Source organism: Penicillium solitum (assembly GCF_028829755.1).
Source record: "Penicillium solitum strain IBT 25940 chromosome Unknown utg000008l_segment0_segment0, whole genome shotgun sequence".
Taxonomy (NCBI): Eukaryota; Fungi; Ascomycota; class Eurotiomycetes; order Eurotiales; family Aspergillaceae; genus Penicillium; species Penicillium solitum.
In genome coordinates, this window is record NW_027072127.1 from 2,089,487 (window position 1) to 2,101,841 (window position 12,355).

The 12,355-nt window shown below is 39.5% G+C and overlaps 2 protein-coding genes across 2 annotated transcripts; one reads left to right on the forward strand and one right to left on the reverse strand.

Annotated features, from left to right (window-relative positions):
* Positions 1-668: 668 nt before the first annotated feature.
* Positions 669-1,826, reverse strand: N7455_010103 (SWIRM domain-containing protein; the record flags this gene model as incomplete). The annotated part of the gene is made up of 1 exon (XM_040957443.2): positions 669-1,826. The coding sequence occupies one exon, from the start codon at positions 1,824-1,826 to the stop codon at positions 669-671; it is 1,158 nt and encodes a 385-aa protein (XP_040812071.2).
* Positions 1,827-4,829: 3,003 nt separating this feature from the next.
* Positions 4,830-5,147, forward strand: N7455_010104 (DNA-binding domain-containing protein; the record flags this gene model as incomplete). Its single annotated transcript, XM_065606371.1, has 1 exon — positions 4,830-5,147. The coding sequence occupies one exon, from the start codon at positions 4,830-4,832 to the stop codon at positions 5,145-5,147; it is 318 nt and encodes a 105-aa protein (XP_065460334.1).
* Positions 5,148-12,355: the final 7,208 nt, after the last annotated feature.

Here is a 12,355-nt window from a genome sequence, read left to right on the forward strand (position 1 = left end):
CTATTAAAATATGACATTTAGCTCAATTTCATATCAATTCATTGTGATGTAGGAAAACCATATCTGGTCAGGGTATCAAGCCTTATCCTATGTGCTATTGCCTTTCTGGAAAAGAAATGTGGGAAAAGAGAACCATCAAGCAATCAAATTCAATCGCAATAAAGAAACGAAAAACACCTGTGGCTAACCAAGCCTGCCATTCTAGACCAAAGCGAAACGGAATTGAAGCGCCCAAACGCCATAGCCAGCAGCCAAAGTTGAAAAGAATCAAAGTCCATGGGGTGTCTGTATGCAAAAAAAAGCCAAAAAAAAAGAAAACCAAGAAGGGGGAATCTCAAAAGAAAAACAAAGAGAGAATGTGTCATGAGGAGTCGTAAAAGCGAAATAGCAATTGAAAAGGAAACCGAAAGGCCAAGAGGTAAGATGGGTTGATCCAGGGACCACCCATACATTTTGTCTTGGTCGGGTGCAGAAGAGCTGAGAACACTCAAATCTGGATTAATAGTTGAGGGCTGTATTGCACAGTGATAAGACACTGGGTTGGAGAGGTCAGTTATTGGAAACGGTGTCTTTGATGGCTCGGCCTGTGATGGGAGGCGACACACACGGGCTGTGATGAGCTGGCGGCATCATTATCACGGTACCATCAAGACATGTGGCCTGGGATATCATGCTAGGTATTGATGGAAATATTCAGCTTTAAACCAACCCACACGTTCGTAAGCGGTCCAAAGTTTGCTGGCTTTATTGACATCGATCTTGCAAGCCTGCTGGGCATCTGTCTTGCGAAATTCTTTGCCAACACCAAGCGCTCGAACCCGAGCTTCGAAAATTCGACGCTTGCTGCATAGATAGGTGGCACATGAAAGTCTCAGGGTGGAGGCAAGATTGAGCTCGGCGGGACTGAGAATATTTCTGTCCGGGTCATTGCTCAAATCCAACATCTGTCCCTTCCAATCGGCCTTCAATGCTTTGGCATTACTGCCGAGCGTATCTGCCGGGGGCGAATAGTCCTTGAGTGAGTGATAATCGGTGTCATCGCGATTTGTACCCAAGGCACGCGGTTTGGTAAGCGGGGTTTGGGGGGGATCAAAGTTGTCAAACACCTGCTGCTTGGGTGTGGATTTAGGGGTGCGTTTGACCCGGGTTCGCTGCACGCGCGGCTGAGTTCCTGATCTTTTCACTGGCGCAGGAGCAATCTTCTTCAATTTGGGTTCGTAATCTCCTGAGCGATAGCGGTTCATCATGGCCATCTGGCGCTCCAGCGTCTCCCGTTCCTCTCGGGCCCAGGCACCCGGATTGCGATTGTACTGGGTCGAAACAATAGGAACACAGGAGAGCGCCAGGAGATATTCATCTCGTGTGGGTTTGTTCAACTTATTGCGAAAGATTGCCATATGAGAATTCATGTGCTCTTCGACAAGTGCCTCTGCAGATGGAGGGTGAACGGGGCCAAACAACGGCTCATCCGTAGCAACGTCAGTAACGGAATCCTGAGGGGGGAAAAGGACTGGGTCCCTAGGGGATCCCAAATCCCTTTCAATTTGGTCCGAGGCGTGGGAATTGCTCTTCTTGTTCCCCGTATAGGGAGTCACAGGTGGCGATGGGAGGTCCATCTCTGACTGGGTTCGTTTTCGATCAGCTGAGATGGGTGGAAGCTGTATGTCACGAGTTGAAGAGTCTCTAGGCTTTGCAAATGGTGAAAGCGAGACAGGAAAGCTCTCGAGAGGCTTGGTCTCCGGGGGTGACATGAGGCTAGAAACGGATGGGAGACGATGCATTGTGGTCGGCTGTTTGGCTGGCTCCCAGCCAGTAGACGAAGTCATTCCAGATTAAATACCGTTGGTCCAACGGTAATTGGCAGATAAGAGGTTAAAGTGGTCAATGGTGTCCAGGGCTAGGGTTTCCGGAAAGAGAAGGGGAGGGGATGAATACACCAGGAAGAGTGGGAAGATGGATGGCGAAAGCTGATGAGCGAGTGTTTATGGAACTCAATGGAAGTTGAATCACCCGGCAAAAACAGGTGATTTGTCAGGTCTGCCTCTTTGTCTCTCTTGAGTGGCGATAAGCCAATATGACCTAAGTCTCGGCGTTAAGGCTCCAATGGCCGAATGAGTCAATTTGATGGAGAGGGTAATGGTCCATCGATAGAGAATGGACCAAATGAAAATGGAAAGGATAAAGTTGGAAAAGCAGAGAAGAAGAGAGGAAGAGAAGAGGGAATGGTTGAAAGCGAACTGTGAGTCAGTATGGGGCTGAGGGTGTGATGATAAACTGCGGGGTGGCGCTTAATGAGGATTCCGAGTTTCTCCAAGGCTCATGAGACCAATGGACTCACTGTAAAGGGGTTAGTTTGGTTTTCGTAAGAGTATCAGAGCGCAAAAAAAGGGGGGGGGAGAAAGAGAGGGAGGGGTGTTTGGGCGTCATTTGTAAAAGAGAACCAGCTGATCTCATCATTTGGTACGGAGAGTACGGAGAGAGTACGGAGGACGGAGTACTTTACCTTGGGTACGTATGTATACTTGGGTATACTTGGGTATACTTAGGTATACTTCCCATACTCCGTTCTCTCAAGGTAATGATACATACAAAGGTCATTTTGGTACTTCATGTTGATATGTAACCCCCTAAATTAGTTAAGTAAATATACCTAACCTCCACTGGTACTGAAATGTAACTTGGTGGTAACTTTCGGATTTAATGTCATCTCTGACCATCTTATTTCCTGCCTAAGTCCACATGTCCACATGTGACAACATCCCATGCGGGCAATCACCTAATAGGATCAGCCGCAGGAGAGGTCAGCCAATCATTTTATAGCATTGACCCCCCTGTCTCATGTGATCGATTGGTGTAGATCCTTATCTTTGAGTTGCTTTCTTTCTCTCTTGCTTTTGCTTTTCTCCTTCACTTTATTACAAAATCGAACTTCTTTAGAGAGATTCAATTTGGACATGATAATCAAATTGTATTGAGTGACCAGGCTTGGGGGCGGACTTGAGTCTGACTCATCTGTATTCCTTCCAACCTTGGAAGGTTGGCACCTTGAGTCATAGTTGAATGGCTGCCTGCGCTAGGCGCCTAGAATATTTCCTTTATCCGTATAGGTGTGATGTCATCATACACTACGAGTCCATACAATCCAACATCGGCAGAGCCGCTCTTGTAATTCCAAGGTTTTCATTATCAGCCACACGTAGGCAGCCTTTCTGTAGGGCCATGAATCCCACTTGGTTGAATATGTATATTTTTATAGTTGAGGCGATCATGGGGTAACAAAATTAGAGAATATGAAACGGCATGAAAAGGACTAACCGTGCCAAGCGCCCAACCCCCATGCCTGGGGGTTGGTGCGCCCCACTAGATACCCATTTTTCACTTAATACCCAAATTTCAATGCATTCAATTATGAAAATAATATTTACAGGTAACCACCACGACTATCCATATACCAATTTCCACCATTACTATTTCTTACCGCCTTTATATTTAGCCTCTAATAAATCCCTTATTTCTTAGGCCTATTGTTAGGCTTCCAAATCCTTAGCATACTTTGCCTATAGCCGCTTCAACTTCTTAGTATCGGTATCATATCTTTTTACTATCATCCTATTTATATATATAGGTAATAGAATATTGCTTTTAGTCCTAAGAAGCGATTTGTTGTTTTTAGGTATATTTATATTTAATCTATAGTATTAAGACTTCTTTAAAGAGGCCTTTAATAAATCAACTTCTTAGGATAAAAGCGTATTAGTATCTATACTCCGTTAAATATACCTTTATACGCTATTCAATAGATACTTAGTCTTCTCTAGATCGGTAATAAGCTTAGTATTAAGCTTTTTAACCCGCTTAATTGTATATAGTAATAAATTAATAACTAAGCTTATAAAATCTAGGCCCTAGGGGGGGTAATAGCGTAAAAATCCTAAAGAGGGGCCATTCGGTATTAAGATCTCTTTAGCGTAAAGGACTAAGAATAACCTCTAGATCTAGGGAGTATATATATCCCTAGATTTAAAAGATAATCTAATCGTTCTTTAGGTAAAAGCTTACTTTCTTACGGTTTAAATTAACCGGAGAAAGTCCCGTTTTTTACTTATACTTCTACCCTATATAATAACCTTATTATTTATCGTATAAAAGTAATATTTTCGGCTTTAAAAGGCTAGGCTATCGAGTAGTTAATAGAGATATATTATATAGGATAAAAAGTAAAATAGAATAATATTTTTTTATGTATAAAAATCGATAAATTCGAAGGTAGGATAGGATATATAATTATCTATTAAAAGAAGCCTTAGCCTACCCCTTTATACTAAATTAATAGTAGCTTTATAAAAGGAGAATAGCTATTTAAATATAGATTTATCGTTAATCTAGCTATTAGTGGTAGGCTTAATTTAAAAATGGGTAGTAGTAATATTTTTATATTACTCCTCTATATAGATATTACCTTTAGGTATATCATATTATGCATTTAACTTTTAATTATATACAATTACAATAAATTAATTAATGCAATGTCAATTACAATTAATCTTACTAAATAAAATAGCTGACTACATTCAAAATATAAATGTAATATTAAAAAAAGATTTAAATATAAGTTATACTATTTAGTTTAACTAATAGTCCTACTATATTCTAGAGATTTATAAATAGTATACCCTAGGAGTATATAGATAAATATACTATTATATTTATAGATAATAATCGGGTCGTCGAACGCGGCCACCAGGCGGTGTCCGGGTTCCCGGGCGTAATCTCACTTTTCTCCATTCCACCTTCTTCATTAATTCACTACACCCCCAATTCTCTATATTATGTCTCAAGAATTAGAAGACCGCATCTCCAATACCTTATCAGCATGCTCTGCTACCCAGAAACCTAACGTTTCAGCGATCGCCCGGGAATTTGGCATTACGTCTAGCATACTGAGGGGCCGCCTCAAAGGTCATAAGTCTAGAAACGATCGTATCCCAACCAACAAAGCATTAGACCCCGAGCAAGAGAAGGCATTAATTATATGGATTGATACCTTGGACCAGGCCTATTCTCCCCCGACCGTAGGGCAAATTCAGGCTACTGCTCTACAAATTGTTCGACGTTATGAACCCGCCCGCACACTCGGAAAAAACTAGGCGTACGACTTTATCGCCCGTCTACCTTCACGCTTTGAGACTATTAAGTAAAAGCCGATGGAAAAAGCACGATACGAAGTCTATGAACCTAGTTATATTGTTTCTTAGTACAATCGCCTACAAATTACGCTCAAAACCTACGGAATTGTATAGAAGAATCTATACAATTTCGACGAAACTAGGTTTCGAATTGGCGAAGGTAAGGCCTAGAACGTTGTTTCAGCTAGACCTGGCTAGGAACCGCGGGTGAACCTCACGAACCTCAAGGAGGTTCACCCACCCGGAGGTTAAGGTTCCATGACCTAGAACCTCCGGGCGGTTCTATCTTGGACCGAACCTCATGGAGGTTACCCGCGGGTGAACCTGAGGTTCAACTAGACTTCGCCATAAACCGCAAAACCCATAAACCGCCCCACCCCAAACCGCAATTGGGGTGGGTTTTGGGGCGAGGTCTGTAAACCGCAATGGTTTATGGGTTTTTACTTTCAAACCGCAATGGTTTATGGGGCCCCAATTGGTTTTTAAAGTGGAGTAGAATTGTAGAGCATGTGACCTTCATAATTTATGCAATTTTCCTTGAATTCTTCTGTATTTCATTTACATATCTGAGATTATTTTGATAAAAAACAAGATTGTATGATTGTATTCTCTCCCTAATGATAATCATATATATCCTTATCGCGTCTCACACGCTTACGAGCTCGTAAATTAGCCCGTAATTGAGTACTACTCTCCGAATTAGAAGGTAGTGTAGGCTCAGCTGTGTGATCCACTATATCAACTGTACTATCTAGATCCTCTATATCCTGCCCTTCTTCGTGACTAGTATCTTCCTCTGTATCACTGATTGGATCAATATCAACCATATCAGATATAATCCCCTTCTCTTCCTTAGCTTCTTCAATCTTATCCTATGTAAAGAACTCCTATAATAATGCCGAGTCCTATTCTTCTTTGTCGAACTTCGATATATATAGATATATCATTAATTCCTAGATTGTGGACGTATATAGCCTACCACGGCGGTAGTGACAGATATCCCGAGCGGTATTAAACAATCGTTTAATACTAGCACCAGTAGTAGGGATTAAGAGAATATCCCGAGCGAGAGCTAAAAGAGCGGGGAAGCGAGGTGCATTAGTCCTCTAGAACTCTAAAGGGGCTATATCAATAGTAGCTAGATTAGTTAGTTTAATAGAATAAAGGGCAAAAGTAGAGGCGAGGACATACTACTATCTAAGTACTATATAATCTTATCGCCCGAAACCGTAAGGTATAGACGGTTAGGCTTTAATATAGAGATAAGGCGGGACTATGATCCGATTAACGAAGGCGCTTCGGAAGAATTTGGCTGAAGATTTAGGGGCTTTTTGTATGGAGATAGGTGATCTTCTAGACTTTATCGGTATATTGCTCGCTAATTATCATCCCAATCGTCAGTTTAAAAGAACTAGAACTTATTGATAGGATTAAGCATTATACTGATTGTATATAGATATCCCCGAATATTATCAGTCTCAGAGTAGTACTGACCGAGCTTCTTCCGGGATACTTGTAAGGCCTATAATATCTATCGCTTCCAGCTAGTTCGTTTCCTAGTAAGCTGGGAGATTGATTTCTTAAGGTATTCAAATAGCTTGTTATAAATTAGGAAGATATGGTATGTTATAGCGTCACGTGTCTTCGAGAGTTTAACTGTAAAATCGAAGAACGGCTGGGTGAGAAAGAGAAGGTAATCAACCTAACGCCATTCTTTATTACTAAGCGCTATATCAGCTCGCTCATACTTATCACAGAAAGGCTGGAAGATTGGCTGTAGGCGCTTTATACGTCGAAGCATTAGGAATGTTAAGTTCCAACGCGTTTTTATATCCTATAAAGGCATAATCTTAATAGTATCGCTTTATAGGTTGTAGAATGTCTCTCGGCGTTAAGGGCTTACGTTTATATAAATAGCAAGATTTCGAATCTAATAGTAATAATAGTTAGTAATATATATTAAGAGAATTGAGGAATATATATTACCTTCGAAAGTGTATAAGCAATATCAATCTTCCCTGAATTAGTACACGTGGACAGTGATCTCTGCTCATTCTATCGCGTATCTATTGATTCATTAAGCGGGCAAGCCTTAATATGACCAAGCAGCTTATTTAGACTAAACTGAATCATATATACAAGGCATAGAACCCGAATAAGAGTAACGTCTTTAGATATAGACTCTTTTAAGGTATCAACTATTGTTTGGTTGTTTGATACATTATCTATCGTAACTATAAAGACTCGGTCCTCAATAGACTTCGGCAGAACCCATTTTGGGTCGGAGTCTCCGACCCAAAACCCAATGGGTTAAACCCAATAACCCAATAATAACCCATTTGAACCCATTTTTGCATAAAATATAGGTCTTGGCGTTCATAACGATGCTAAGTCATTCAAATAAATGACTGTTTTTTACAACTGTTCTGGTTTGTTCATCGAATATTGCTACATCATCACAATATTGAGTTGGAAAATTTATGTAATTGCTCTGAATTTGAAGCTAATAGGCTTTATATTATATTGATTACCGATAAAAATTGACATTAATCATGGTATAGTGGTGTTCTATTAAGTTAAGTATTTATTGACTGTGGACTGTTGAAAATATATATTTGTGGTAGAGGTGAGTATGTATATATTATAGGATAACTATAAATGTAAATAGAAATATCTTATTATTATTTTATTTTATATATAATTGATATTATATTAAAGCTATATTTCTCTTTTCTTATATTTAACTTCTTATACGTGCTCTAAATTATATTTTCTGACCGCGGTCGGAAAATCACTTCTGGGAGGGTAGGTGTATATGTCATTATTTCTGACCGCGGTCAGAAACTCTTCTTGGGGGGGTTGTATTTACTATAACTTATGACCGCGGTCAGAAAAGCTCTTCTGGGAGGGTAAATGAAACATTTTTAAGGAATCTTCTAGGGAGTGGGTTATGAATGGGTCCTCTTGGGTTTTAATGGGTTATGAATGGGTTCTCTTAGGTTTCGATGGGTTATGAATGGGTTCTCTCGGGTTTCGATGGGTCCCGTTGGGTCCTGTTGGGTTCTCTTAGGTTAGACCTATTTAAATAGAGCTTATATAGCCAATTATATAATATTATAGCTTCTACCTTTTGATCTATCTACTTTACTATAGGACTAAGGTGTTTACTGTTTATATACCCTTCTCTTATAAGTATATACTCTCTCTGTCTCTCTCCCTTACCTCTATAGCATTCCCCTTTTCGGTCGTAATGTCCTAAAGCTAGTATTCTGACTTTTTACCTACTCTTTACGATACGGATATAGATAACCTTAGCTATCTTATACCCTCTTCTCGAGTTCCAACCCTATCTAGTAGCTAGCTTACGATTGAGCCTTTTGATGCTATTGATACTAGCTTCCTTCGGCCCTCCCTTCTACCGATTCTACACTCTCTTACTCGCGTTGGCCCCGATCGGAGAAAGGCATATGTGCTTTATGACAATATGGTATATGAAGAATGGGTTGAGTGGTGGCTATAAACCGACTATGGGCAGAAAAGCAAGATTTCCTGGGATTCAAATCGCAATTCAAATATATAGAGTAACTTCGACTAAGTTGCCTATACTAAAGATGGAGCGCCAAAGGTAATATGTAAGCGCTGCTTAAAGATCCTAGAGTATCCCCATTCTCTATTACCTAGTGGAAAGGGCTATTATGGTATATCAATAATGTTGAAGCATTTAAAGACAGTAGGCTGTTGTAAAGCTTAATAGGGAGGGAAAGGAGAAATTACCTAGTTCCTTTAAAAAGTAATATCTCCTTACCTCTTTATTTAGTTATCCGATTTCCCTAACACTCCTGGATATATAGGATCACGGCTTACTAGAGGCTCTCTTTTTACAATCAGTATAGGAAGAGTATCTTCTCCAATTTCTTACCCTTAATCGACTTCTATTCTACCTTATCGAATATCTAATATTTTATAAGCTATTCCGATTAGCCCGCTCTATACTATCTCTCCCTCCGATGCCCTCTACTACTACAATATATCGTCGTTTACGTGATATTATTATAGAACGATAGAAATCTATCCTCTAAACACTACCTAATAACGCAAAAATCTCGATCGTATTAGATTGCTAGACTTCTCTATATAATTAGGCGTTTATAGCTATCACTGGCTATTTTATTGATAGTAACTGGGTATACTAAGAGGTTCTATTTGGATTTAAACCACTTTATGGCTCCTATACCGGTTTAAATCTAAGTGGTGTACTCCTTGAAACTCTAGTTGAGTATAAGATCTAGGATCGGGTATTTGGAGTTATAACTAATAATGCAACTAATAATAAGATAATGGTTGAGGCTATTTAGCAGGCGCTCTCTAGCGATGTGATAGTAATCCGAATACCCTGTCTTGCCTATGTTATCTAGCTTTGTTTGAACTAGCTCCTTGATCGTTTAAAGGCTATCCCTCTAAATGAGAATGTAGAAATAAAGTGGACTGACTAGAAGTCATCTGTAGTAAAGGCAAATGCTTAGTACTAGACACAGAGGATCTTATATACCTTGAATAAGGTCCGTTATCTTGCTGTGTATATCTATATAAGTCCGTAACGCTAGGCGGCCTTTCTCCGACTTTAAGAAAAGGGATCCTAGCTTGTTCTAATCTAGGATGTGAGGACTTAGTGGAATTCTACCTTCTTGATGCTTCGTCGTGTAAAGAGACTACGTAGTTTCTTCTAGCCCTTCTGTGAGGAGTATGACTGTGAGGAGATGTTGCTTGATAATTAAGAATGGCGTTAAATTGACTATCTTTTATAAATTACTCGGCTATTCTTTGACTATATAACAGAGCTCTCGAAGATAAAGGAGGTTACTATATATCTTGTCTTTAAGATTTATAATGCCCTCTTTGATCACTTTTTTGAAGCAGAGGCGCTGCTTAAACGTAAGCGTGTTCTATAGAAATCAGATATACTTAAAGCACTTATAGCTGGTCGCTTAAAACTTGATGAGTACTACTCTCAAACCGATAATCTTAAAGGATATATCTATGTAGTTGGGATAATGCTAGTACCTGATAGCAGATTTCAGTTCTTTCTATCTGATAATTAGGAGCCTTATTGGCGTGATGCCTACCGGAAATCGTTCTAGGAATTATTAATTCCGTATCAAGAGCGTCTTATAACAAATCAAGGATCGACTAATACTCTAATAGTAGTATTATCTAGTTCTAGGCTAAATAAGATGCTAAAGAGTAATAAGATATCTATAAAGCTAGCTGGTGATAAGATGACTTAATATCTCGATAGTGGTATGTTTATGATCTATTTCTTCCCTATATAGGATAATACTAATATATTTATACTACTAGATCTAATTGATATTGAACCTCTTCAATTCTAGCGGGAGAACTAATCTCGTTTCCTTATGATCGCGTTACTTGCTCGCGATATTCTCTTTATTCTAGTAACTAGTGCTGGTATCGAACGGCTCTTTAATACTGCTCGGGATGTTTGTCACTACCGCCGTGGTCGTCTGAAGTCTAAAACAATCGAGGAGCTTATATTATTTCTATGTATAATAAGATTCAATATTAAGGATACCGAGGTAAAGCAGCTTAAGCAGTTCTTTATATTGGCTGAGATTGAGTCGGCGAAGGAGCAGAACGATAAATATACAGAGGATGCTGAGCTTGACCTGATTAGTGATAATGAAGAGGAAGAAGGAGTAGATAATAGACTGCGAGAGATATCTCCTTATTTAATAGATATAGATATAGAGGTGACAGAGCCTGAGTTACCAGAGACTACAACTCAGAGACGGGCCTTAGGGAGGAAGCGTAAGAGCAGGGCAGATGAGGATTTCGAGCAATATTAGAGAAATACATCCTGATTCAATTATTCAATTTATTCTCAATTTATTCTAGAAGAGCGCTGTAAGTAAAATACTAAATATTACAAGCAAAAAATGCATTAATTATGCAGCTACACGCTAGAAGTCTGTTTGTCTGGTTTACACTATATTGGGGCCCCAATGGGTTACCCAATGGGTTTTGGGTTATAGCTCATAACCGAAAACCCATCGTTGGGTCGAAGCAATGGACCCAAAACCCATTTTGGGTTGGGTTGGGTTGGGTTGGGTCCGGGTTAGAGTGGGTTGTGCCGAAGTCTAGTCCTCAATCTTATGCTATTTTAAGATATTAAGGAGGACGACACTTAGATTCATACCAGTATGCGATCCATAAAGTGGTTCAAACCTAAGAAGAACCTCACGGTATCTCCAGTCTATATCAATAAAGTAGCCGGTAATAGCTATGAAGGCCTATATAAAGGGTGAGGTCTAGTAATCAAGGGCAATGGATATCCTTATACCTTGAGGAAGTGTTCGTAAGATCCCTTCTTGTTGGTCTTGTATAGAGGCCTTAAGCCGGCGCTGTAATGTCTTTGCTAAGGGGATAGATAGTATAAGAGGGGCGGATTGGGCTTACTAAATCAATTTATAAAATACGGGATATTCAACCAGCTGAAAGGGAAGCCGTATATCCGTAATAAAGGTAAGAAGGCCCTGCTCCCAGCGTTCCTAAGAGAATTCTTCGACGTCCGGTATATTCTACTTATAGTAATTAGAGCCTAAGTAATTATGATTATATAGAATATCTACGTACCTTTTATAAAAACCGAGTAATATCCGATTTCTGACCCTACGAGGCCTTAACATAAGCTATAGTTTTAAGGTATGTTTTTATAGTCGAGGTTCCTTAACGCGATTTTCTTCTATCCTTAGTCTCTCGGACAAAGTTTAGATACTTAAGAATCTGACCACAGCGCTTATATATAACTTTTAGTACTCCGTCCGAGATATTTACTACTTATTAGAAATCATTCTAAGTAGTAGATTAATATACTACGTCCTAGGGTATATTGTGCTTTTTCCTAAAGCTAGTTTTAAGCCACTAGCTTACCTATTCGTTATGAATCATCCCGTCGTAAAGAAGATAGTTTTTTACGCGATTAGGGCTAACACGGGTTAAGCACAATAGAATTAAGAAAGGAATAGCCGGTCGGAGAAAATCCTTAGTTAGTAGAGTCTCCTAGCTCTCTAAGAAATCGGGAGTAAAATGATTATATAGAATAAGATTGTCTAAATCACTATCGTAGATAGACGAAGAGAAGGTTAACTGCT